The sequence below is a fragment of the Carlito syrichta genome, unplaced genomic scaffold, assembly GCF_000164805.1.
Source record: "Carlito syrichta isolate Samal-C Ts95f unplaced genomic scaffold, Tarsius_syrichta-2.0.1 Scaffold115630, whole genome shotgun sequence".
NCBI lineage: Eukaryota > Metazoa > Chordata > Mammalia > Primates > Tarsiidae > Carlito > Carlito syrichta.
This window is the reverse complement of record NW_007059726.1, coordinates 110,974-137,191: the sequence shown is the minus strand read 5'-3', so window position 1 is coordinate 137,191 and position 26,218 is coordinate 110,974. Positions and strand designations below refer to the sequence as shown.

Below are 26,218 nucleotides of genomic sequence, written 5' to 3'. Positions count from 1 at the left end.
CCCCGCGCCGACCGCCTCTCCGCGCCCTCGCGGCTTCCGCTCCGACCCCGCCGCTGGCCTTGGGGAGTCGGGGACGTTTCTGCCGCCCCGCGGAGTGCAGTGGTGTGACCGTAGGTCCCTGCAGCCTCGAGCCCCGGCTCCCGCCTCAGCCTCGGAGCGGCTGTGCCTGCAGGCACGCGCCACCACGCCGACCAAGTTTTTACATTTAATGCTTTTTTGAGTGGGAGTCTCACTCCGTCGCCCAGACTGGAGGGCAGCGGCCGCTCCCGCCCGCGCAGCCTCGACCTGCCGGGCTCCGGCCATCCTTCCGCCTCGGCCTTCCGAGTAGCTGGAACGACAGGCGTGCGCTACCATGCCTGGTAAGTTTTTTTTTTTTAGTTGGAGTCTCACTCTGTCACCCAGGCTGGAGGGCGGTGGCATCCTCCCGGCCACCGCAGCCTCGACCTGCCGGGCTCAGGGGATCCTTCTGCCTCGGCCTTCCGAGCAGCCGGAATGACAGGCACACGCTCCCACGCCCAGCTGACTTTTCGAGGTTATTGTAGAGACGAGGTCCCACCAAGTTTCCCAGGCTGGTCTCGAATCCCTGGGCTCAGGCAGTCCTCTCGCCCGGCCTCCCAAAGGGCTGGGATGACAGACTGAGCCACTGAGCCTGACCTTGGCTAATTTTCACTTTTTTTTTTGGCAGGGACAAGGTCTTGTCACGTTGCCCAGGCTAGTCTTGAACTACTGGGCTCAAGTGATCTTCCCGCCTTGGCCTCCTAAAGTGCTGAAATGACAGGTGTGAGCCACCACGCCCAGCTTTCTCCGGACTTAGGAAAACCTGCAATCCTAGTTTTCTGGTGGGGGATGTCACCAAGATCCGCCTTCCCCTCTGACTCCATACTGCTTTCCCCCGAGGTCCGGGACTTCCACGTCGCCAAGCCGCGCTCTCGCTGGGCAGCATTCAGGCCCAAGTCAAGGACCCCTTGCAGCCTTCTTCACAGCCGAAGAGACAACGTCACCAAGCACAGGCCCCGCTGTTCTTCTGTGACAGAATGAGCCCCGGCACATGTTTTCCTTGCCACTTAGCAGTGAGAGGGTTGGTTTGCAATCGCTCTCTCCTGATTTCCGAAACCAGTTAAGGGACACTGGCGTGTCACAGTCCTTGGTCACAGCGTGGGCTTCAGAATTCCCTGCCGCAGTCAACACTGCTTCCCCTCGCTGTTCCCCCTGCTTAGGCACATTCGAACCCACGGGCTCAGGCAATTCACTCACCTCAGCCTCCCAAGGCACGGGATTACAGCCACCGAGCCCAGCTCACTTTACTTTTTTGAGTCGGGGTCTCTGTCGCCCAGACTGGGGTGCGGTGGCACGCTGAAGGCTCACCACAGCCTCCGGTACCTGGGCTCAGGCCCTCCTCCCTCCCAGAACTGCTGGAGCAGAGCCTGGGGCTCAGACAGGAGGACGCCCCGAGGCCAGGTCGTCTGGCGGCTGCAGCTGCAGACACCGCTGCCCTCTCTGGGTTCCCTGCTCCCTGATCTTCCTGGGGAAGGAGGGGGGGACAAGGGGGCTCTTGCCTGGGCTTCGAATCCCGCTCCCGAGCACCCTCTCCACACCCAGGGGGCCCGTGTGGAGGCTCTGGTGTCCAGGGTGTGGCCGAGCTGAGCAAAGGGACCCAGTGAGGCCCTGACTCTCCACGAGGCAGGCCAGCAGGTGTGACAGGGCCCTGCTTCCACCCCCAGGAGGGAAGCAGCTGCCTCACTACCTGGGTCCCTCCTGAGGGGGAAACACCCTGAGTGTTTTTTTTGTGATTAGGGTTGCCCAAGCTGGAGTGCAGCAAGTGGCGACAGCAGCCTCCAACTCCTGGGCCCGGGCAATCTTTCTGCCTCAGCCTCCCGAGCACCTGGGACTACAAGTGTGTGCTGCCATGCTCAGCTAACTTTGATTTTTTTTGTAGAGACGGGGCCTCACTGTGTTGCCCAAGCCAGTCTCAAACTTCTGGGCTCAAGCAATCCTCTATCCTCGGCCTCCCCAAAACGCTGGGATTCCAGGTGTGAGCCACTGTAGCCGGCCTCCAAGTGCTTCTTCCACCTACAAGCAACACAGACGACTTCTGTAACCAAATGTCGGAGGTGGTTTCCCCCACACCAAGCAAGCAGTCAGTCTGTAGCAGACACCCGCTGGCGTCCTCCAACTCCACCATGACACTGTCTACCTGGAGTCAGGTTGAGGGTTCAGTCCCCGAAGATGCCCCCAGCTTCCAATGCCAACCACAAGCCCCAGGTGGCTTTGCCTGTGCTTCTGGCCGACTGGCCGTGAATTGGGCTTAACTAATTTGCTGAGCGGCTCACAGAACTTGAGGGCACTTATTGCATCTGCCAGCTTATTTCAAAGTGCATTTTTTTTTCTGAGTTAGAGTCTCACTCTGTCACTCAGACTGGAGTGCAGTGGCCGCTCCCAGCCACCACAGCCTCGACCTGTTGGGCTCCGGGGATCCTTCTGCCTCAGCCTTCCGAGTAGCCGGAACTACAGGCGCGTGCTACCACGCCCAGCTAATTTTTTTATTTATTTATTGTAGAGATGTGGTCTCACCAAGTTGCCCAGGCGAGTCTTGAACCTGCAGGCTGAGGCAATCCACTCACCTCAGCCTCCCAAAGCGCTGGGATTACAGACTGAGCCACCGAGCCCGACCTTACAAAGGGTATTTTTAATTTCCAATTTTTTCTGAGTCGGTATCTCACTCTGTTGCCCAGGCTGGAGCGCGGTGGCACACTCCCAGCCACCGCAGCCTCGACCTGCTGGGCTCCGGCGATCCTTCCACCTCAGTCTTCCAAGTAGCTGCAACTACAGGCGCACGCTATCACACCTAATTTTTTGATTTACTGTAGAGATGAGGTCTCACCAAGTTCCCGAGGCTAGTCTCGAACTCCTGGGTTCAGGCCATCCTCCTCTCGCCTCGGTCTCCAAAAGTGCTGGGATTATAGGCTTGAGCCACTGTGCCCGGCTAATTTTTTTAGTTGAAGTCTCACTCGCGTGATGCTGGCTCACCACAGCCTTGACCTCTTGGGCTCAAGTGATCCTCCCGCCTCAGCCTCCCAAGAAGCTGGGACTATAGGCACACACCACACCTACTTTCTTTTTTTAATAGAGATGAGGTCTTGCTATGTTGCCTAAGCTGGTCTTGAACTCCAGGGCGATTCTTCCGTCTTGGCCTTCCAGAGTGCTGGGATTACAGGCATGAGCCACTGCGCCTGACCAAATTTTTTTATTTTTACAAAGCATATTATTTATTTATTTGTTTATTTACTTTTTGAGTTGGAGTCTCACTCTGTCACCCAGGCTAGAGTGCAGTGGCACGCTCACGGCCACCCCAGTGTCGACCTGCTGGGCTCTGGCAATCCTTTCGCCTCAGCCTTCCAAGTAGCCGGAATGACAGGCATGCGCTACCACACCTGGCTAATTTTTTTTTGATTTATTGTAGAGAAGAGGTCTCACCAAGTTGCCCAGGCTGGTCTTGAACCCGCAGGCTCAGGCAGTCCACTCGCCTCAGCCTCCCAAAGTGCTGAGATTACAGGCTGAGCCACCGAGCCTGGCCCAAAGCACATGTTTTAAAGGATGCAAGTAAATAGCCAGATGGCTACACAGTACGTGGTCTGGAAGGGTCTGGAGCCCAGAGCTTCTGTCCCGTGGAGTTGGGGTGCCTCCCTACCGGAGTGTGGTGGTTCTCATTCAGCTTCCTGTGAGTCTCCACGTGTTCTGCTATGCAGAAGCTCTCCAGACCCTGCCCTTCTGGGTTTCCACCGAGGCTTCATTACGTCGATGGGATCGACTGAACCACTGGCCACTGGGGATCAACTTAAGCTTCAGCCCCTCTGCCCTCCTTGGGGAAAGTCCAGCCCTCTCACCCTGCCTTGGTCACCAGCCCCGTCTTGAAGCCCCCGGAGGGCTGCCAGTCACCAGCCAGTTGTTGGCATGCAAAGACACCACTGTGGAGATTCTGACTATTTTAGGAGTTGGATGCCAGGAAGTCGGGTTGAAGACAACATATCCACGTCACGACAGCACACGCCCACAGCACCTCGGCCCGGCAGGCCACGCGCCCGCCGGCCTGGCCCTGACGCAGTCGTGCTGCAGTGAGGCCTGCTGGTGGGCTGCGCGGTCCCTGCTCAGTCTGGGCTGCCTGCACACCCTGCGGCCAGGGACGCGCAGGGCAGCCAAGGGCAGGCCCTCCGCTGTCCACACCCAGGGCTCCTAGTGCTCATGGGCTGGGGCTGTGGAGGGAGGGTTCAAGGGCCTGTGGTGACCACAGCCGTTCCTGGCCAGGCCACCTCCCGTGTCTCCTGTGAAGCAGGCACAGAGGACACAGCCCAGGCCTCAGGCACACGTGTGTGAAGAGGCACACTGCGGGGGCCGTGGTGGGTGGCACTGTGAAGGAAGCGCAGCCTGTCCCAGCAGCTGGCGGCCGAGGCAGGCCCAGCTTGCTTTCCTCCGGGCACCCTGGCCCATGGACTCGGAAGGAAGTGGAGGGAAGGCGCTGCTGTGTAAGGACATTTATTGTATCATAAAAGTCCGCCGCCATCCCGCTTTTCGGTATGTACATGCTCCTGTGGGCAGGCTCCGTCCAGCCCCTGCCCCCTCCATGCCAGTCGACCCTCCAACTGACCGACTGTTAGTACAAGAGGAAGAACTGGAGGTGGCCCAGGGCTGGGGGAGGGAGACAAAGTGCAGAGTGGCTGGGTGTGGCCCGGGCACTGGCCGCGGGTAGGAGGGGCCCGGCCCGGCAGGGCTGGCACAGCGCCGCCTCCCCAGAGCTGCCGGGCTGGAGGCAGCGGCTGCAGGGAACACCCGAGGGCGCGCTCAGGCTGCACCCCAGGGATGGAGAGCAGAGGAAGGAGGGCCTGCAGTCTGACCGGGGGTCTCTGCCAGGGCTGTCCAAGCTTTCTCTTGTTTAGGTCCCCATCCACATGGCCGCCACAGCAGCTCGGCCTGGTCAGAAGAGTCTGTGGTCCCTGGACAGCCTGCTGGGAAGCACCGGTCCTCATCTCAGGGGCAACCGCCTTAGTTGACCTCAGAGGCAGGCATGGGATCTGTGGGGCGTGGTGCAGCCAGGAGGGGCACCGGGGAGGTGGCCTCAATGAGCGCCGGGTTGAGGATGATGGGCAGAGGCATGGGGGGCACGCCCACCTGCAGCGGGGATGCCAGGGGCTGCAGAATCAGTGGGTGCTGAGCCAGCGGGGCTGGGCCCTCTGGGGCAGGGCTCAGCCTGCTGGGGCTGGAGGCCACTGTGGACCCCGGGGAGCTGCTGCCAGCGGCTCGGGGGCCCTCGGGCTTCTCCAAGTCTGTAGGGAGAGCAAGGTGGCTGCCATCAGACACCTGTGGGCACAAGGCGTCGCTCACGCTCCCCAGCTGGTTCCCACACCTCTGCTGCTCCCCGGAGCCTGTGAGCAGAGTCCGAAGAGCCGAGGCTTCCCCAAGCTCACTTGGGCACTGGCTGCCTCAAACTGGCCTCCCCTCCCTGGCTGTACTGCTTTGTCACGGGGGCCTGGTCTTGCCTAGAATCCTCGGGGGCAACCTCTGTGCGTCCCTTCCAGTCCCAGCCCCAGCCCTCTCCTCCCAAGCTGAAGCGTCGCACGCTAGCTCCCGGGGCTCCCTGGTCCTGCCAGTTCCCACAGGAGGGCTGGTAGACAGGCGCCCCTGGCTGCCTCCCTCCCTGCTTCCAGCCCACACTCAGCAGGCCAGTCCGGGACTCACCACAGGCCCCCAGCTCCGAGGGTGCTTCCGGGGAAGGGGGATGGCCAGGCGTCCTGGTGTCACCAGCAGCAGGCGTCAGGTGCGCCGAGGCCAGGGGTTTCTGGCCAGGGGGCTCCACGGGCAGGGGGTCTGGGAGGGCCGAGGGTCCAGAGGCAACGCTCAGTGCATCCCTCTGCAGAGTGCTGCTTCCTCCGGGCTGCCCACCCCCTGGGTACAGAGAGCGGTTGGCTCTGGGGACTTGAGGAAGTTGGGTGCCCATACCCTGGATGACCGTCTGCTTGAAGAGCTCGTCCCGCAGATGGGGCAGGAAGCAGTCAATGCGCTCCCAGGTGATCTCCCAGAGGGCGGAGGGGTGGCCTCCCCGGGCGTCTGCGCTGCGGAAAATCTCCGCCGTGTGCATCACCAGGAGCATGTTCTTCAGAGACTCGGGGACCGCCTCTGACTGCAGGCAGGGGGTGGGGTGCGTGAGGACAAGGGAGGCGCATCGCACACAGGGCAGCATACTTCCCAGCGGGTGGGTGGGGGCGGGCGGGCAGCAGGGTTGAGCCAAGGGAGCACCTACCAGCAGGTCACTGGAGCCCGCGTGCATGTACTTGTCCATGAAGTCCAAGATGGTGAGCCAGAGGGCCGCAAAGGTAGACAGCGACAGCAGCGGGGACAGGTGCTGCAAGAAGACCTACCACACACAGGCCCTTCAGCAAGGGGCTGTAGGAGCCCTCGGCAGGCCTGCCCCAGCTCATGTGGGCATCCCGAGACCGCCCAGGCCCTGGCGTCTGTTGCATCCCTGCGCCGGTGTCCCGAGCGCCCGCACTCATCTCTAGTCTTGCCAGAGCCCTGGCTTCCCTTTCTGGGAGAAGGCAGGGGTGCAGAATGGGGGAGTACCTTGGAGAGCAGTGTAGAAGCCCTCATCCGGGTCTCTTCCATCCCACCCACGTCTGCAGGACTGATGTTCTCCAGGAGCTTGGTCAGCAAAGGAAACAGCACCTGGTGGGGTGACACCCAGCGTCTCCTGCAGGGTCCATCGGGCAGCCTTGCCCCGATGAAGCCAGGCACGGGGTGGACAGGCATGGGGCCGAAGGGAAGGTGTGTCTCCGGCCCAAACGGCCACTCGGGGCTCTTCAGGCTGCCTGGCTCCCTGGTGCTAGGACGCGAGCGCCACCTCGAGGCCAGCAGGACATCCTACCTTGTTAAAGCAGGACTCCCACTCCAGGGCATCCAGCTTTTGCAGGTCGTGCACCAGGAGTGCTCGCTGCAGATAGGTGAGGGCCTGCATCCGCACCTGGCGCCGGGCATCACAGCACAAGCAGGCGATGCCTGAGAGCAGGGATAGGGTCGGGAGGGGCCCTTCGGTGTCTCGGCCCCAGGGCCCGGTGCTCCCGAGCTCCGGCTCACCCCACCCTCCCCCGCCCATCGCCCAGGCTTACCCTGCAGCAAAGGGCACCAGCAGCGGGCCCAGAGGGTGCGAGAATCTGCTTCGATCCTCCTGCCCCCGGTCTCCAGGGGGCGCTGCTCCTCCGCCCACGAGCTGTAGATGGAGGCCGCCCGCGTGTGCAGGGTGTGCATCAGGTCTAGCAACTGAGATCACAGCAGAGTGAGTGGGGTCTGCTCGGGAGACCCCGTTCCCTCCCCCCTTGCTGTCCCTGGCTGTCTTCAGGGCTCCCAGCACCAACCACGCCACACAGTGCCCCTCTGGCTGCCCCCTTTCCTTGACCCGCTGAGCGGGTGGCTCCAGCCCTGGCCTGTTTCTCAGGGTCAGGCATCACTCCCGGCGCAGGAGGCGTCAGGGACGTGAGGACGCGACAGCACTGACTCAGGCGACGAGAAAGGTCCTTCCTTCTCGATTCTATTTCACACCTTCTGATGGCAGAGAAAGCCTCATCCTGTGAATCTCGTTTGAAGCGCGAATAGCAGCCTCAGGCTCAGAGGCTGTGATGGGCAGTAGCGTCCAGGCAGATTTCGTAAAGTTTCGTTTTCACCGTTTTTCTAAGGATATTCCATTTAAGGCAACTGGTTCGCCACTTACTTAGTGATCTCAAGTCTGCTCAGAGTGCCTTGAGTGGCCACCCTGTAACTATGGAAGGTCACACAAGAAACTGTGACTGTGGCTGCCTCAAGAGAAGGGAACTTGGTGGCTGGAGACAAGAGTAGGGATGGAAACTTGCTTTGATCAGTTTCCCCCTTTGCACCTTTTGAACTTTGTACCGCGTACATATATTACCTATTCAAAAAATAGTAAACCTTAGTTTAAAAATAGCTGCAGACTGCCGGGAGGCCCTGGAGAGGGAACTGCCGTGCGGTGGCCCAGGGCCTGGGCAGGACACACAGCCCTCCCTCGCCCCTGCCTTTCCCTGGCCCCACCCAGGTGCCCGAGTCGCGTGCGGGGGAGGAGAGGAAGGAACGGGTGCCGTACTTACGTCCTGACTGACCTGTAAAGACACCGTGTGGTAGCTGGCAGGCACACCTTCGTCCTCGTCGTCATCACTGTGCCCACCCCGGGTGGCGTGCTGGCCAGAGGCGCGAGGCCGCCGCAGCACCGAACCCTCCTTGGGCTTCTTCTTGAAGCGGTTCCCTTTGCTGTCGTATTTGTGACTCTTGCCACGTTTCTCCTGGGACTTGCACCCTGGGCAGAGCCGGACGCAGGTCCCATTTCCGCACCTACAGGCACAGACGCCCTGCCTGTCTCCCCCCCCCCCCCCCCCCGCTCCTCTGCGGTCACAGGGTGACGCCCCAACCGCGCCCCCCCAGGTGACCCACCGCCATTCAGACTGGCCTCCACAAAGACGCGCAGAGTCTTGACACAGAGCTCAAAGTTGTCGGGTGTGATGTGGGCAGCATCGCGCACGATGAAGGACAGCGACTCCACACACTTCAGCAAGGACTTGGTGTCATGTGGCCCCAGGTCCAGTCCCACCGTCAGGCTGTACTGATTGACCAGGGGTGAAGCTCCTGGACGGCTGGATCCTGGGCCTGGCTTGGGGCTGTCAAGGTCGTCCTTTCCCACCTGTGAGGCACACGAAGGCGCTGGGGACCCAGGCTTGACCTAGCTGCCCCCAGGCACGCTCACGGAAGGCCAGGCACCCCCAGGCCAAGGAGAGAAGGCTCGCCCACTGCCCACACCCCCGCTTACCACTAGCCAGCCACTGTTGGCCACGTCGGCGTCTGTGGCTGACCGGTGTATCTTGCCAGGCCTGTTGTGCTCAGCGTAGACCTCTGAGTCGGAAGTGTACCCTCGGTCCAGGCTCACATCATTTTGATGGTAGGATGGGAGCTCACTGTCTGACTGGGCCCCTGAGCCAGGCAGGCAGAAAGGCAGAGTCAGGGCGGGATGGGACCTGGGATAAGGGACCCTTGGGCTCTTGGCAGAAAGGGGCTGAAGCCTGGCCTCCTCTCTGGCACAGCTTCCTTTCAGTCCTGTCTCAGAGGGCCGAACGCTGGCTTGGGCAGCCTCTCTCTTGACCAAATAGGGCAGCGGGCTAATTTGGGCTCCTGATGACATCTAGTAGCAGCTGTCAGGAGAGGGGAGTGGGGGCAAGGATGCAGCTTCTGGGGAAGCAATCCTCAGGACAGCAGAAAGCCTGGCTTCACAGCCTCCCGCAGGACGCGCTGCCCTCATGCTGTGTAACCTATGTGCACCGGCTGGCTGGCCAGCCAGCACTGGAGGCAGACAGCAGAGCTGCAGAGTGCCATCAGCTGAGCACAACAGCCTGTTTTTGTTTTTCTGTTCCAACTCCTGGGGCATAGCTGTTTATGCGCCAGCCCGAGTCTCCCCAGCAGAGGGCTTACCAGCATCAGGCGCTTCGGCCCTGGCCGGGGCCTGCAGAGCTGCCGGAGGCTTCACACCTGAGCCGATGCACTCCAGCAGTGTGAAGAGGGTGGCCCAATCATCACTTGAGTGGATGTTGGCTGCATTGGTCTTCAGGAGTTCGTGGAGCCCATAGGCAACCTGGTGACTGACTCTGGACAGCACACTGGGCTTCATCAGCAGCAAAATGCGCAGGGAGAGCAGCACCTGGGTGGGAGGGAAAGCCAAAGGGGGGAGTGGGAGCGCAGCTTCCAACTGAGTGTCCTTCCCTACTGGGACCCTGGGGCCAACGAGGAGGGCGTGTCTGGGGCCAACTTAAGGCACTGCTGCTGGTCTTCTTTTCATTTTTTTCAAATTGAAAATATTTGAGTCAGAGCTGTACTCTGTTGCCCAGGCTGGAGGGCAGTGGCACGCTCACAGCCAACGCAGCCTCGACCTGCTGGGTTCAGGTGATCCTTCCACCTCAGCCTCCCGAGTAGCTGGAACCAGAGGCATGTGCCACCACGCCTGGCTCATCTTTTGATTTACTGTAGAGATGAGGGCTCACCATTTGCCCAAGCTGGTCTCGAACACCTGAGCTCAGGCAATCCTCTTGCCTCCACCTTCCAAAGTGCTGGGATGACAGGTGTGAGTCACCACGCCCAGCTCAAATTGAAATTTTTTTCTGTGACAATTATAGGTTCGTATGCAGTTGTAAGAGATAATACCAAGAGATCCCTTACATACTTTGCCCAGTTTACTCCAATGGGCACATTATGCAAAACTACAGTATATTATCATAGCCAGGGCAGTGACACTGATATAATCCCCTGGTCTGATTCAGAGTCCCCAGGTTTTCCTTTATGTAGGTATGTATGTGTGTCTATGTTCTGCACAGCTCTACCACCTGTGTCGGTCTGTGTAAGACAACATATTAACAGTCCAACACAAGACCCTCATCTCCTCCTTCTTACCTGAATCCCTGACCCCAGCAATCTGCCTCCAACTTCTAAAAACTTGTCGTTTAAGGAATATTGTATAAGTGAGAGGATATAGTACACAACCATTTTTGAGACTGGCTCCCTCCCCCCCATTCAGCATAGTTCCCTGGTGATTTATCCAAGTTGTTTATGTATCAATAGGCTATTGTTTTAAACTGCTGAACAGGGCGGGCTTGGTGGCTCAGCCTGCAATACCAGCACTTGGGGAGGCTGAGGTGAGTGGATTGCCTGAGCCCGCTGGTTCGAGACCAACCCAGGCAACTTGGAGAGACCTTGTCTCCATAATAAATCAAAAATTAGCCAGGCGTGGTAGCCCACGTCGGTAGTTCCAGCTACTTCGGAAGGTTGGGAAGGTCGATGCTGGGGTACCCGTGAGTGTGCCACGGCACTCCAGCCTAGACGATGGAGACTCCAACTCAAAACAAACTGCTGAACAGTTTCCATGGCAGGCACATACCAGTTTGTTCACCTACTGAAAAGCATCTGGGCTGATTCCAGTTTGGGGCTACTATAAGCAAAGCTTCTGTGAATATCCATGTACAGGCTTTTTGAGAAAGTAAGCTTTAACTTTTCTGGGATAAACGCCCAACGGTGTTAAGTGCTGGGTTGTGTGGCAATAGCATGTTTCACTGGGTAGGAAACTGCCGGCAGAGGGGCGGAGCCACTTCCCACTCCCGCCAGCAGTGTGTGAATGTTCCAGTTCCTCTGCGTCCTTGCCAGCATTTGGTAGTTGCCCTTTTCACTCTGGCCGTTCTGTAAGTGTGTAGTGATGCCTCACAGTGGTTTAAACCATTTAAAGTGCATTTCCTTGATGGCTAATGATGCTGAACTTCATGTGTTTGCCTGTCATTTGCGTATCTTTGGTGAAATGTTGGTTCCTGTCCTTTGCCACTTTGTAACTGGATTGTTTTCTCATTGTTGTGCTTTGAGAGTGATTATACTTTAGTTTTCTTTCTTTCTTCTTTTTTAAAAAGTTTTCAAGCTAAGTTTATTTAGAAAGCAAATTAGACATAGAAAGAGAGAGAGGAGATTCACCTCTCCAAGGTAGGGGAGAGGGCCAAAGCTAAGAAAACATGGTACCCATAGCTCAAAGAATCATGTGGAGACCCCAGAGCTTAACAAAGCAATGGCGAGTTTTCTTTATTTCAATACTGCAGGGAAGAGTTACTTTAGACACCAGCCCTTCCTCAAATACACAACCTGCAAACATTTGTTCCTACTCTGTAGCTTGTCTTTCATCCTCCTCTTTTTTTTTGAGTTGGAGTCTCACTCCGTCGCCCAGACTGGAGGGCAGTGGCCGCTCCCGGCCACCGCAGCCTCGACCTGCTGGGCTCCGGCGATCCTTCCGCCTCAGCCTTCCCAGTAGCCGGAATTACAGGCGCGCGCTACCACGCCCGGCTGATTTTTTGATTTATTGTAGAGATGAGGTCTCGCCTGCCTAGGTGGGTCTCAAACCCGCGGGCTCAGGCAATCCACTCACCTCAGCCTCCCAAAGGTGCGGGATTACAGGCTGAGCCACCGAGCCCGGCCTGTCTTTCATCCTCTTTACATAGGTTCTCAGAGAGCAAAAGTATTTAATATCGAAAAAATCCAATTTAGCAATTTTCCCTTTTCTGGATTTTGCTTTTAGGGTCAAGTCTAAGAACTCTTTGTCTAGCTCTAGAACTTGAAGATTTTCTCTCATGTTTCTAAAAGTGTTATAGTTTTACATTATTTTTATGATTGATTTATTTTTAAAACAAGCTCTGCCAAGTTTTATTGTAAAGAACAATCTTGCATGATTTACTTTCCACCAGTCTGTTCTGGCATGCTTCTAATGATATCAGAATCACCTGGATCAATGCTAGCCAGTGTGCACACTCTGTAGTATTTTCCACATGCTGTGCCCAATTCAATATTATTTGCCACTGTAGTGATGAAAACCAGTTTTGACCAACATAGTGCAGTCCTCTCTTTCAGATTTCCTCAAAGCCGGGCAGTTGTTGGCAAGGACGACCAACTTTGTTTTGCCTTGTCATATCATCTTCGGAGTCTGTTTGTACCCCAACACGTACTTTCCACTTTTCATAACGAGTTGGAGCCTTGAGTTGATGGACTCCAGGGACTTTTTTGTCTTCTTTGCGGCCACCGTCTTCCTGCCTTCTGTAGTTCTCCTTATTATTTGAATCACTTCAGCATTATTTGTTGAAAAGGCTATCTCTCCTCCATTTAAGTGTTTTTACATTTTTTTTTTTTTTTGAGTTGAGCCACTGCAGCCTCGACGTGCTGGGCTCAGGTGATCCTTCCACCTCAGTCTTCCAAGTAGCTGGAAATACAGGCACGTGTCACCATGCCTGGCTAATTTTTTGATTTACTGTAGAGACGAGGTCTAACCCAGCTGCCCAGGCTGATCTCAAACCCGCAGGTTCAGGCAATCTTTTCACCTTGGCCTCCCAAAGTGCTGGGATTACAGGATGAGCCACCGCCCCCAGCCTGCATTGAGTTTATTTCTGGGTTCTTTTTTCTTTTCCATTGATCTATGTGTCTTTCTCTCTACCAATACCATATATAATCTATAACTATATAGTTAAGTCTTAATATCAGATAGAGTGATTCCTCCCACTTTATTCTTTCTGGTTGTTATAGGTTTGTGACTTTCCATCTAAATTTTAGAATAAGTATACCAACATCTACAAAACCCTTGCTGGGATTTTTATAGGAGTCGCATCACACTTACAGCTCAACTTGGGGGAGTATTGATGTCTTTACTACGTTTCCTCTTCCAATCTATGAGCATGGTATGCCTCTTCATTTATTGAGATGTTCTTCTAATTCCTTCATTTGCATTTTGAGTTTTTGGCATTTAATTTCTACACATTTTGTTAGGTGTGTATCTGAGTATTTTGCCTCATTTGGGGCATCTGTAAATGGTCCTGTGTTTTTAATTTCAGTGTCCATATGTTCATTGTCAGCATGCGGAAATATGATTACTTTCTGTGCACTGGTCTTATATCCTGTAGCCTTGCTGAACCTGCTTATTGCTACGCTGGTTGTTTCTTTTCGCGGAGCTGAGAGAACCCAGAAGGGTTGTAAGCAGGAGAGTCAGGAAACCAGGTACGGGCTGGGATGGCCATGAGGCAGCAAGGCAGCGGCAGCCCGGCCCTACAAAGCAGACTCGCAGGAGACTGTGGAGGCGCAGCGCTGCGCAGACAGCATGAGCTTCATGCCCGAGGCCCTTCCAGCCATGCCTCAGTGCCACCGGTCACACGGCACCAGCTTTGTGGCTAGCCACCAGGCTCGTGTGACGGGGCACTCTATGTACTCTCTGACACTGAGGCCCTAACCCCTGTGTGCCTGGCCACTCCCCCAGACGCACCCTGCTTACCTGCCCACTGATCTCTTCTCTCCGGAGCAGCCGAATAGCCAGGCGCAGCAGCCCCACCACTGCCCGCTCCACCAGGAAACAGAAATCTTGTGCCTGGACACAGAGGTGGTACAGATGGTCTCTAACAGTCTGCCACACACAGCCCACACGGTCCCTGCAGAGAACACAAAGGGATGAGGACAGTATAAGCCAGAGAGGCCACTGGGCGCGCAGTCTCCTAGGCCTTTTAGGCGCCTTGGTAGTATACCCTAAGGGGACAGGTTCAAGGAACAAGCTTCTCCCCTACTGCCTACAGCTCCCGGATTCCACTCGGCAAGATGGCTTCTGACCCTCTGACAAGCCCGGGGGGGGTCTGCCCAAAGACTGCCCTTACCTGCCTTCTCTTACCTGTTCTCCAACACAATCCTAAGCAGCATCTCCAGACAGAAAGCAGCATCTTCCTCATCGTATGTCTCCTCATCTGGTGTCACTGAGACCAGAGCCTGGAGGGGAACGGCAGCAGGACAGCAGGCATGGGGGAGAGAAGTCGAGGCCTGCACAACCGCCTCGTCACCCTCCCAGGCCCAGCCAGCTCTCTTGTTCCTCTTTCCTTTCTTCAGCCTGTACCTTCATGAGCTCCTGCAGGGATTCCAGCTGGAGGAACTTGCTTTCTGTGATCGTCTTTTCTGGGTCACATTGCTAGAGCAGGTACAAGAAGAGGGGGGTCTATGGCAAGGGCTGAAGGGAAGAGAAGGTCCCTAAGAGCCAGGGAGAGAGGGCAGTGTCAGCCCTGGCCACAGCCCTGGGTGATCCCTTTCTTCTGTTTGCAGGGCAGCACCTGTCCAGTAGGGAGGAGTCTAGGCTTCTCACCAGGGGTGGGCACGCAGTTACCTTGATACAGTCTAAGGCCACTTTCCTGGCCTCTTGGTTCTCAGTGGATGGGCCCCGCACACTAGACTGCTCAGGCCCACTCAGCGTCAGCCAGCTCACGAAGCTCAGCACTGTTGACTCTCCTCTGTAGAAAAAGGGGCCTTAGTGAGCCCCAAAGTTCTGACTCTCCCCGCCAAGGTCCTCAGCCTTGGGTTTGATCTTACCGGTTTGAGGGTGTCTCCTCCCGCTGTAGAGAGATCTTGCCATTGGGATCCACAAAATCTTCTACCTAAAAAAGCAGGCCAAAAATAAATTCTTCCCACGTGTCCTGCGCATGTGCCCCCAGCAACATCCCCTGGATTTCCTCCTGCAGCCCTCTGCCCCGACAGCACTGCACCCCTCCGTCTGGAGATGGTGATGGCTTCTACATGCCCCCTCTCCCAGTTGTCCCCCAAGGTCTGTGGTCCTGCATTGGAGGCATTTCTGGTGAGCTCTGGCAGCCCTCAGGCCCAACGCTACCCCCAGCTGGTTCTACATGCAGACAGCAGACAGTGCTGCAGCTCACGTCTTGTTCCTGCCGACTCGTCTCCCACAAAGAATTACCTCGACCATGGCCTTGGGCAGTAGCTGGGCCCGGAAGAGCTGTAGCATGGCTTCCATGATGTTCTTCCAGCCCTCCCGCAGGATGTCACCATGGCGGTGGGCCAGGTGGAAAACTGTCTTGGCTGCAATGTGGGCTTTGGGGTTGCTTCCGAAAACACTGGGCAGGTTCTCGACAGACTGGAAAGGAGGAGGAGAAGAAGCGAAGGGCCTGGCTGATGTCTGGAAAGGGAACTGGCTCAGCCTCTGCTGGTGGTCCCCTCCGGGTCCTTCAGTGGGCTTTGTTCCCATTGCCCACACCGTGAGGTGAAGGGCTGACCTGGGTGGGGGACCCTCCCCACTCTTGTACCCTCTTTCCCATCCCCATCACAGGAGGTGACACTCCTCTCAGCACTGGGTGTGCAAGACAGAAATGGCCCATGCTCTGCAGACGAGGACAGATCTGTGACTGAAACGGAGGTCCTCCTTCGAACTCCAGCCACACAGTTCCTGCCCCTGCTCACCTCACTGCTGAGAGCTGTGAATTTGCACAGAGAGATGATGAGATTGTCAAACACATCGCTGAGGCCATAGTGGGCGGAGATCATGGCGCACTTCCTGCAACATCACCCCCATCCCAGAAAGAGCATCACTGGGAGGCCAGGCTGGCCTTCCAAGTCCCTGAGAAGGCTCGCTTGGGACTGTTCTCCAGTCAGAAACCTTTTCCTCTTGACTGTTGAAGACTAAGGGCTTCCCCAAGCGTCAGCCTCCCCCTCCAAAGACTCAGGAGAAACCACGTTCTAAGGAAAGTAAGGGGGCAGAGAGACACGGAGGCAACGGCGCAGGAGCAGGGAGGCGGGGACGACGCAGGCCGAGGCCGAGGTCAAAGCCGGGCTACCTGAAGCCTGAGATTGCCTTCTGGATGACCGTCTCCTCGAGGCTTTTGTCAAAGACGTACGAGAGGGCAGCGACAGTGGGGCCCCAGGCCGTAGCGAAGAGGTCCAGGTCGTGGCTGCCCGCAGGCACCCGCAAGAAAAGGCCCTCGGGCGTGGCGCCGCGGTGCAGCAGCACGCTCCACACGTAGTTCTCCCGGACCAAGCCCGTCTGCTCCTCGGGCATCACGATCTCCTCGTTCCTGCCAGGTGCAAGGGGAGGCATGGGCGTGCTGCGGTGGGCCCAACTGGCTCCTCCCCACGAGAGGCCTTCAGAAGCAAAGCTCAGAGGCCTGTTTCCCACCCGCCAGTGGGCGCAGGGGGAGGAAAGCAAGTGTTCCGGTCTCAAAGCCCCGTTTCTAAGTGGAGCCCTTCGTTCTTCTTTTTGAGTTGGGCTGTCACTCTGTGGCCCAGGCTGGAGTGCAGTGGCATGATCGTGGCTCGCCACAGCCTTGACCTCCTGGGCCCAGGCGATCCCTTCAGTGTCCCAAGCACCGGGACTATAGGCGCATGCCAGCATACTTGGCTAATTTTTGGGTAGAGGCAAGGTCTCACTATGTGGCCCAGGCTGGTCTCAAACTCCTGGGCTCAAGCCACCTCCTGCCTCAGCCTCTCAAAGTGCTGGGATTCCAAGCATGAGCCACCATGCCTGGCCAGCCTTCAGTTATGAAGTTAGATCTTACACAATTTCTGGGTGTGAGCAGATAAACCATTTTCTCTACTTTTTCTGATTTTCAGGAAATAAGTGCTCAATCTCTGACCTGTGACCTAAGACTCACCCTCTAGTGCCCACCTTGGCTTCTCTATCAGCCAGAGAATGCACCTTATGAGCTAGACAGGAAAACCCAGTTGCTTTAGGTCCAGAAAATGGGGCCATGACATGCCATTTGAGAGAGGCAGTTTGGACCCTGGCTTAGAGTACTAGAGTGCCAATACTGTTCAGGTTTTTTTTTTTTTTTGAGTCAGGGTCGCACTTTGTCACCCAGGCTGAAGTGCAGTGGCTTGGTCATGGCTCACTGCAGCCTCAGATTCCTGGGCTCAGGTGTTCCATTCGCCTCTCTCTGCCTCCCAAGTAGCTAGGACTACAGGTGCACACCACCATGCCTGGCTAGTTTTTCACTTTTTTTATAGAGACGAGGAAGATCTTGCTATGTTGCCTACGCTGGTTTCAAACTTCTGGGCTCAAGCAATTCTCCTGCCTCAGCCTCCCAAAGTGCCTGAATTACAGGTATGGGCAGGGCATGGTGGCTCATGCCTATAATCTCAGCACTTTGGGAGACAAAGGTGAGAGGACTGCCTGAGCCCATGGGTTTGAGACCAGCCTGGGCAACTTGGCAAGATCTCATCTCTGTAATAAAATCAAAAATTAGTCAGGCGTGGTGGCACATGCCTATAGTTTCAGCTACTTGGAAAGCTGAGGTGGAAGCATCACCTGAGCCTAGCAAGACAAGACTGCAGTAGCCATGTCACTGCACTCCAGCCTGGGCAACAGAGTGAGACTCCAACTCAAAAAACAAAAGAAAATGAATTAACAGGTGTGAGCCACCATGCCTTGCCTTTTTTTTGAGTGTTCAGGCTTCTTTAAGGAGAAACTGAGCTGAGAGGGGGCTGACCAACTAGGTCCCAAGGCTACATCCAGGGCATGTGAATCACTGCAGTCTGATGTGACTCTAAGAACTGGGAATGAAAGTAACACGTTTCTCCTTAACAGAGAGGCTGTGCTGCTCTCCATGTGTACTCACTTGATGGCGTGGTACATGTCTTCCAGGATGTCCTGCTCAAAGTCCTTGCCACCATTCACACCCTTGAGGTTTTTGCGAAACTCCTAGAAATAGGCCAGTAAGCTTTTCCCCCCATGTCAGTGATGAAGCCCCACCCAAGGAACTCGGGTCTGTGGTCAACAGGACACAGGGAAGAGTAAGCAGAAGAACCTACCTCCCCGCCCTAGTCCCTCTTCTGGTTGACCAGCCCCTCCCTGATTCCCTTGGACACCATGCCGATGTCCCTCCCACTGCCCCCAAAGTGGTATGGATCTTCCTTGCCTGGGCTTGGCCCAAGCTTACCTCCAGGGTCATGGGTGCATTCTGCTTGCGAACGTTGTGGTTATGCTGGTCAGTATTAAGCATGATGACGGCATAGGCCAGGGCAAAGCAGGCATCGCTATTGGCAAATGGGGAGCCATTACAAGTCTGAAAAAGCAAAGACCCCACCTGTGTCAATGCCTTTCTTTAGGGAGTTAAACCCTCACTAGCAACCCACTGGTCAGTGCTGGTGCAGGGCAGAGGTACTATCCCCCCGAAGGGGCCAATCTCTAGCCAACTCCCCTTTTTTTCCCTTGATTTTACTTTTATTCGTTTCTGGTTTTTGCTTCTTCAAGAAAAACCAGCTTCTTAACAGGAGCAGGTCTCTCCATGGAGAGCTCACCAATGTTACTCTCTGCTTCTTTGACCTGGGCTCATTCCCTGACACTCTTAACTCACCCTCCAATGCTCTGTGAATGCTTCCAGCAATCTCTGGATAACTGGTGCTTCCCCAGGCAGACGAAAGGCTTCCAGGTAAAGGCGGAGAGCTTCATCCAGCCGTAGACCCTGAAAACTGAAGGTGCTATGGGGAAAGGAAGGAGGCTGAAGGTGTGTGATGTGCATACTGGGCTGTCAGCCACTGTCATCCTAACCTTCTCTTCTGGAATAGAAGTGACCCAGGTCTCTAGGCAGGCGGTGGTATCCCCTGGTCATTCCTAACCCAACCCCTGACCTTGGTACTTCTCACATCCACAGATTCTTGCCTGAAGCCTCACCCTGGAATCTGCTCCACCCCTCTGCAGTGCTCTCCAGGCATAACGGAGGGGATCCCAAAGCCGCCTCCCTGGAGACCACTCAGGGCCAGCAGCTGCACATGAGGAGGAGAGGAAGCGCGTTCTCCCTGGGACTGGTGGCTGTGTCCCACGTCACATACAGCCTGCTCACCTCACGAAGCTCTCCAGCAGGTCAATGTTCTTGCGGTCACTCACAAACTCTCCAATCATCTTCTTGTCCAGTCGAGGGTTCTCTCGGAGCCACTGGGCAACCTCCACATTGTCCATTGGGATGGTGAGGAGGCCCTTCTCCTGCAGAAACTGGATGCCCTTCTTTGGCTTCTGGTTGAACTGCTCGGTGCCAGTGATTAGCAGCTGGAGGAGAAGAATAAAGGTGTGAGAAGCTGCTCTGCTCCTGTCAGACAAGGCCAAGCTAGACTCCACTACAGTCCACAGTTGGTCACCTAACAAACTCCTCGGTGGGATTCTTAGTGACTCCAGAACCAAGGCTGGATCACGGAGGCCATGGCTTCCCCGATGCTCACTTCTAGTTAGAACTGGCATAGAAGTTCCTTTTCTAGCCAGGTGCAGTGGCTCAGCCTGCAATCCCAGCACTTTGGGAGGCTGAGGCGAGAGGATTGCCTGAACCCTGGGGTTTAAGACCAGCCTGGACAATGTGGTAAGACCTCGTCTCTATAATAAATCCCAAAAACTAGCTAGGTATGCTGGCATGTGTCTGTAGTTCCAGCTACTTAGGAGGCTGAGGCGGAAGGATCACCTAAGCCAAGCAGGTCGAGGCTGCAGTGGCCACAAGCCTCTGCACTCCAGCCTGGGTGACAAGAGTGAGACTCCAACACAAAAAAAGAAAAAAGAAAGAAAGAAGCTTCTGAGTCCCAGGATGCATGCAACAGCCTCCTCTCTTCCAACCTGGAGATCACAGAAAAATGCACAAGAGACTACAAAATTCCATCCTTGACATATGTTGACAGCCAGGATCTTGTGTACAGCCTAAGAGTCCCATGTTTTTCTGGTTACCTAGCTCTTCAGGCCCTGGGTTTGAAGGACAGGGTGGGCTAACTGTGAAGGTGACTCAACTTTCTGTGTGCAGTCACAGCCCTGAAGTCAAGGGCACACATGAACCCAAGTCATATAAGCTGGCAATGAGAGGAAGAAAGGGTTAAATGGAGGGTTTTCTTTGTGTTAAGAAACCTCAAGGCACAAACAGTTATTTGAACTTTACTAAAGCACCAGAATAAATATCAGTTCTCTTTCACTGCCAGTCATCGTGCTGGAACTGAAGATGACCGATGACCTTCAGTGACCCCGTGACACCAGCTCCCCATGACACGTGGCTGCCAACAGGGGCGGTGCTCAGGGGCATTCAGCAGTGTAAGCCTGACTACATGGCCTAGGAGTACAGGCAGGGCTTTGAAGGAGACTTGGGCCGCTGATGTGCCAACAAGCCCAAAGACCAGGCTCAGGAAGCAGTGCAGCGAGCCGCAGGATTCTCCCTTGCCTCCGTCCTGAGAAAGGAACTCTGCAAGGGGCGCCGGGCGGAGGCGGCAGAGGCTGAGCTGGGAAGAATATATGTATGTACCTTCTTTTTGTTTTTAATTTCAGTTAGCTCCCGTGGATCTGGCAGGAGGCAGGAAAATCGAGGTGGCTTCCGGGGAAACTTTCTGTCAGCTAGGAACGAGAGGAAGAGAGAGAAAAACCCCTAAGACTTTTTTTTTTACAGAGATAATGACTTTTAGAAGGTCATGGATACACTCGCCAGTGAAAAAGGAGGGGTCTCAGAAGTCTCGTCCTCATCAGCCTTCTGCCTCCCTGGAAGTCCTGTCTTCTAGGACTCCATGGCTTCTTTCCTCCCTCTGGGTATGAAGGCAAGGCGAGCCCCTGGGGCTCTCTCAGTGCTGCCTTGGTGAGTCTGCTTTCCTCCTCCCACTCTCCACCAGACCCTCTGACGGAGGGCTCAGGGCCGCAGACACCCAGTGCCCACCTGTAGAGTCACCAGCTTCCTCCAGATCGCTGCATCCTGGCTTCCCGTGTGCCAGTGACAGCTGCCCTCCCCCTGGCAGGTGCAGGCTGGGAACGTCAGGGGCCACGCTGACAGCTTTCCTGTCACTGGCTGCTCTCTCAGCTGGTGAGAGAGAAGACGACATGTGGAGACTGGTGGGGCAGGAAGCCAAGCAGAGCTGCAGGAGAGGCTAAGTCCCAAGTCCAGAAGACTGTTCTCACACAGGGCACCACCCTGACCAGGACACACCCAAGGCAAAACATGTGGTCACTGTCCCAGCCCAGAACTCGATTCTATAACTTTGCGAGGAGGTCACCCAGTCGCTTTCCTTGACCTTCTGCAACCTCAGTCTCAGGAGGGAGACAGAAGATTAATGAGAGTGATGGGAGACGGAGCCTGGAGCTTTTAGGGACAGCAATCCTATAGCCTTTAATCTCTGCTCTCTTCTCTTCCCACAAAGAAATTGTAATTCTGTAAAAACTAAAGTTGGGAGGAGGAGAAAGGGGGAAGACCATGAGTCCTGCTGACCTGCCTGCCCGGCTGACCTGTGATTAAAACCCCTGAACTCCACCCCAGAAACAACGGGGAACATCCCAGGGGAAGGGCACGAAGGACTCTGTATAGAGAAGGGATAAGCACAGAACTCTGGGCGTCTCAAGAAGAAATGCTGCTCACTATTGCCAGCTTCTCGGGTGCCATCTATTGCCTCGTAGCTGGGTCTGGCAGTCTCTTTCTTCTCCTGCTGGGTGAGGCTGTTGAGGACTTTGGCCTGGCAATGGGCTTCAGTGCTGTCAATCACTGTCAGCAGGGCATCAAGAGACAGTAGGTGTGTTGTGTAGAGCTGACCAGACACAGGGAAGGCATTCTGCAAAGTAAACAGATTCACTTGCCTTGAGGTCAGCGAAGGCTTTGACACTTTAACGGATCATTTTCCAAAAACCCCTACGCCTCCTAAACATCTACGTTTCCCTTGGGAAATGCCTTTCTTCCTGTTTCCCAGCTCTCAGGTGTCCCTTCCCGGTATGTAGCATCCTCACTGCCACCAGAGAGATTTCCTTCATGGAGCCTTCCTCCAGGGGCCGGGAATGGGGCTCAGCACCTTGGACAGCAGCTTTGTGAGGTCTTCAAAGAGGTTAGAACAGTAGTAGTCACAGTCATAGTTGATATAGAGCTCGGTGACGAAGCTGGGGACGCGCCACAGCTGCACAGTGGCCTCCAGGGCCATCTCCTTCATCTCATAAGGCATCTTGGGCATCTCCACAGTGATGATCTCCATGAGCTTCTTGATGTACATCTGGCAACAACCCAGCAGTTGTCATTGGCAGGGGAGAGGACTCAGGACAGGAAGAGACAACGCTGGACAGGAAGGGCACTGAGCAGGAAGGACACAGAAGCCCAGACAGGAGTCCTGCACTCAGAGACAACTCAAGGGAGTCCAGCCCCTGAACTCATCCCTCTCTCTGGCCCCCATGCTGAGGATAAGGCCTGGCTTTCCACAGAGACAGAAAGCAGGTTTCTAGAAGAGCTGGTTTGCCTGATCCCAACAAGCTACCCACTGCCCTTCTTGGGCTCTCCGTGAGGGCATGGAAGTTAGTGGCAATGCTGGCTTGACCTGCTTGCCTGTGTTGCAAAGGAGCCGCTGGGCAGAAGAGCTGTTCCCCCCGTGGCGCCATCACCAGCCAGTCTGCATGCTTTGGTTCTCTCACTTTATAGTCAGCCCATTTCCTCTGGTCTCCAAACTTTTCCACTACACAAGCCAGTCGATGAACCAAAACACAGAGGCGAAAAGTACTCTCCTAGACAGAGCCTCTAAATCCCACCCCTGTAGCACGACAGAGCTGGCCCTGCTGAAGATACTGTCAAGAAGCTTACCTCCATTTGGAACTTAAGGTGCTCTCGCATGCTCTCAAAGAGTAGGAAGCACACTCGCAGGGAAGCAGCATAAAGGTTCAGTCGCTCCACGCTGAGAAGCTGGAGAGAGAGAGCAGGGCGGCCATGAAGGTTCTAAAGCTGACTATGGCTCAGCCAAGAGGGAGGCGAGAGAGGCGACCTGGGGAAGTTGTCATTGAGGCCCTGTGCTCCGACAGAGCTCTCTACCAAGTCATGCCTACGTTTTTTCCTGGCTGACAGAGCCCCTGGGGAACTCCCAAAAACCTCCTACCATGACTGCAGGCCAGCTGGGAGGGAGACGCTTGCCTGGGCCCTGTACTCTCAACACCATCGGCTAACCCTTCCTGCACTCCCCCGGCCTAAGAGGGGCTCTGAGCCCCTCTAGTGATCCAGTCTTACCTGGAACAAGTGGCGGCACAACTCATCCTTGATGAGGCCCAAGAGGGTCTGGCACTGGGCTACAGGGGCTGACTCAAGGGCCACCGCCAGCAAATGCAGTCCCATGTGGATCATAGCCTCGGAGTTGTGGCGGTCGTGTGGGTTGGTGAGGGAGACGAGGAAGCGGAAGAGCTCGCGGATGCAGGGAAGACCATATGGGACCAGAGCTGTGCCTGAGGAAGGCCAGGAGACGAGAGGGACCTCTGAGCAACAGCTAACCTGCTGGCTTGGCCTGCTGGCTCTGCACAGCACGGGCAACTTCAGGAAAGCGATTCTCTTCAGGGAAAAGGGTTCTTTTTTTCCTGGGGAAGTAAGGGGACTAGACTCCCCTTCTGGAGGAAATCAGAATCGATGACCTGACCTACACCCCTTTCATTCTTCCCCCTCCCTTCCTATTGCCCATCAAACTCCCTTTCTGTAGTCTAAGTTAGGGAAGGGCTCCAGCCATGCCACGGTCCTCTGGCTCGATTTCACGTCCTAGCTGGGAAATGGCTTAGAACTTGGACCAGCAGGTACTTGTCACCTTGGTCCTGGATGGTCTAGCTCAGGCAGCGTGGTGGGTAGGATGGGGAGGTGCACAGGCAGAGCCTGTCAGAGAGCACCCACCTTCTTTTTGGGAGGACTGTGTGAAGCGCACGCCCCGGGGGTTGACATAATCCGTGTCATGAACAGAGGCAGAGTCTGAGTGGTCGGCAGGGGACGTGCAATCCTCCAGCACTTCAGGGATGGACTCCACAGAGGTTGACTGGGCCTTTTCCGCGTGGGCCCCTTCCTGTCAAGACCAGCAGAAGGGAGGATGAGGCAAGAGCCACTGGGAACTCAGCCCCTGAAGCACCTGTCCTTCAGGCCATCGCTAATGGGCTGCAGGTGCAGGGCTGGCTCAGCAATTTAGGGATCGATGCTAAAAGGCTCCGGGCGGGAGTGTGATGAGCAACCCAGAGCATAAGGATGCCTGGAAAATACCTCCTGAGGCATCAGTGAGCTGCGTGACTAAAACCCTCGAGGCCTAGAGGCTCTCACAGGCTGAGGAGCTAGATCCGTACCTCCCAGAAAAGCCACGGCCAGCTCCCTGCCTCTGCCAAGCACTAACCTGTATGCATCCCTTGGGAGGTCCCACGGGTTACCTCAGACACGAGTCACGCTGTGGGTTTTCTAGGTAGCATGGCCCATTCTGGGAAACAAAGAAGACCTCCCGCACCCCAAAGCCCGGATAAAGGCTCCAAAGGACCAAGCCAATTTCCACAGCGGAAGACTGAAAAGGGATTCCTGAAGCCCTAAGCCATACCTGGGATTCAGGCTGCTCAGGAACCCCGAGCTCACTGCCCCCAGCCTCTGCAGCGGTGCTGTGCCCCGGAGAGCCAGGCTGCTCTACATCAGTGAGGTCCTCCTTGGAGGTAGTCTGGGAGGAGAATTCCAGGCCGCTGTCTGTAGAGGGGCTGACCACTGCGGAGGCAGCTTCTGAACTTGCAGAGGAGACTGGAGTGGGCACATCGATGAAGGGCACGCCACCTGCCAAAAAGGAGCGGAGACTCTGGGCACCCCATGGCACCAGGAGCAGCACTGGCTCCCAGACTGCCAGCTCCTCTCTGCAACTACTAGTCTCCACGTAGTCAGAGTCCCTCTGAAAGGGGAGCAACCACGCGCCACTGCAGGCTGCTGAGTAGCCACAGTCTGATCTGACCTGGAGTTCCCCTTTTGGCTCTCCACACAAAGACCAAAGCCCCTCGGTGGGTTGGGCTTCATTTCAAAATCTCGGAGAGACAAAGGAGCTCTTCTATCTACTCCAATCAGAGGAAGTGGCCCAGGGCACTCACCAGTGAGGCTGGAGGACAGCGTGGTTCCGTTGGGAGTGGGCAGCTCTGAGCCCGGTGTGACTTTGGTCGTGTGGCGTGGGGCTCGGGGGGACCGCTTTTGTTTCTTCCACTTGGATGAGTCACTCATGCCTCCTGCTCTCATTTTCAGCTGGAAATACCACACCTCGTTGGCACTGCTATTCCAGCCAAGACTCACCCCTAGAGATCTCCCTTCACCTACTGGTCTCTGGAAACGGCCCATACCCCACAGCTGTTGGCATAAGAGCCTAGGCCATCAGGTCACACTTCTGCTCTCCCACCTGGCCTCTCCAGTTGCCACTTTGCACGTTGGTACGACAGCATCCGTGCAGAAGGTGACAAGCTGCTCTGGTCACTGGTGGGGCAGCCCTCCACTTGTCACTCTACTTCCCTGGGTCCTGTAGATGACACATGACCCTCCTGCAGAAAGGGTCAGGGAAGGGGCTCTCGTGCCAGAGCCTGGGACCCACAGGCTTTCCGTCTCCGCTGCCCTCCAGAGCAGCCCCCTGCTCCTGGGCTCACGCAACTGGGAGAGCCTGCTCCTCTCCATCCAGACTCGCAGCTTTCTTACTACTGTGTGGGCTGGGCTTAGGCCATAAGCACATCTCCTGTTCTCTGGAATGGCCGCCTCGAATTGGTCGGAGGCCCACTCCTTGGAGTTAAAGAAGAAGTGGCCTCCAGTTTACTGTGAAGACAAGGACGGAGGTCACATTGGCTGCTGCTCTGCCCTTGCCTGCTCCTGATTTTGTCACACCAGTGGGGCCTCCTGCCCTCCTTGCTGTTGGTCTTTCGAGGTGGTTTTCTTTTTCTTTCTTTTTTTTTTTTTTTGTTGGAGTCTCACTCGGTCACCCAGACTGGAGTTCAGTGGCCACTCCCGGCCACTGCAGCTTCGACCTGCTGGGCTCTGGCGATCCTTCCGCCTCAGCCTTCTGAGTAGCCGGAACTATAGGCGCGTGCACTACCACGCCTGGCTAATTTTTTATTTATTGTAGAGATGAGGTCTCGCCAAGT

At 55.9% G+C, this 26,218-nt stretch overlaps 1 protein-coding gene and 1 pseudogene across 2 annotated transcripts in view; both read right to left on the bottom strand.

The window, feature by feature from the left end:
- Nucleotides 1–4,514: 4,514 nt before the first annotated feature.
- The window catches only part of GBF1 (golgi brefeldin A resistant guanine nucleotide exchange factor 1), a 112,028-nt gene continuing 90,324 nt past the window's right edge, over nucleotides 4,515–26,218 (bottom strand). Inside the window, exons 8-39 of one of the 2 annotated variants that reach the window (XM_008072939.2) lie at nucleotides 25,190–25,337; nucleotides 24,661–24,884; nucleotides 23,982–24,147; nucleotides 23,337–23,548; nucleotides 22,920–23,018; nucleotides 22,147–22,341; nucleotides 21,723–21,912; nucleotides 21,030–21,170; nucleotides 20,628–20,716; nucleotides 19,203–19,405; nucleotides 18,717–18,840; nucleotides 18,300–18,425; nucleotides 17,979–18,061; nucleotides 16,203–16,439; nucleotides 15,829–15,922; nucleotides 15,329–15,505; nucleotides 14,950–15,014; nucleotides 14,747–14,870; nucleotides 14,483–14,554; nucleotides 14,264–14,358; nucleotides 13,877–14,030; nucleotides 9,514–9,739; nucleotides 8,858–9,018; nucleotides 8,485–8,731; nucleotides 8,157–8,350; nucleotides 7,155–7,305; nucleotides 6,914–7,044; nucleotides 6,613–6,714; nucleotides 6,293–6,406; nucleotides 5,992–6,172; nucleotides 5,731–5,859; nucleotides 4,515–5,318 (exon numbers count right to left, since the gene is read on the bottom strand). In XM_008072939.2, the coding sequence (XP_008071130.1) occupies nucleotides 5,038–5,318; nucleotides 5,731–5,859; nucleotides 5,992–6,172; nucleotides 6,293–6,406; nucleotides 6,613–6,714; nucleotides 6,914–7,044; nucleotides 7,155–7,305; nucleotides 8,157–8,350; nucleotides 8,485–8,731; nucleotides 8,858–9,018; nucleotides 9,514–9,739; nucleotides 13,877–14,030; nucleotides 14,264–14,358; nucleotides 14,483–14,554; nucleotides 14,747–14,870; nucleotides 14,950–15,014; nucleotides 15,329–15,505; nucleotides 15,829–15,922; nucleotides 16,203–16,439; nucleotides 17,979–18,061; nucleotides 18,300–18,425; nucleotides 18,717–18,840; nucleotides 19,203–19,405; nucleotides 20,628–20,716; nucleotides 21,030–21,170; nucleotides 21,723–21,912; nucleotides 22,147–22,341; nucleotides 22,920–23,018; nucleotides 23,337–23,548; nucleotides 23,982–24,147; nucleotides 24,661–24,884; nucleotides 25,190–25,337 (4,935 nt within the window). In that variant the 3' untranslated portion in view covers nucleotides 4,515–5,037. Of the gene's footprint in view, nucleotides 5,319–5,730; nucleotides 5,860–5,991; nucleotides 6,173–6,292; nucleotides 6,407–6,612; nucleotides 6,715–6,913; nucleotides 7,045–7,154; nucleotides 7,306–8,144; nucleotides 8,351–8,484; nucleotides 8,732–8,857; nucleotides 9,019–9,513; nucleotides 9,740–13,876; nucleotides 14,031–14,263; nucleotides 14,359–14,482; nucleotides 14,555–14,746; nucleotides 14,871–14,949; nucleotides 15,015–15,328; nucleotides 15,506–15,828; nucleotides 15,923–16,202; nucleotides 16,440–17,978; nucleotides 18,062–18,299; nucleotides 18,426–18,716; nucleotides 18,841–19,202; nucleotides 19,406–20,627; nucleotides 20,717–21,029; nucleotides 21,171–21,722; nucleotides 21,913–22,146; nucleotides 22,342–22,919; nucleotides 23,019–23,336; nucleotides 23,549–23,981; nucleotides 24,148–24,660; nucleotides 24,885–25,189; nucleotides 25,338–26,218 lie in introns of both variants that reach the window. The other variant, XM_008072946.2, reaches the window with a different exon arrangement.
- On the bottom strand, nucleotides 12,288–13,737 carry LOC110594428 (annotated as a pseudogene).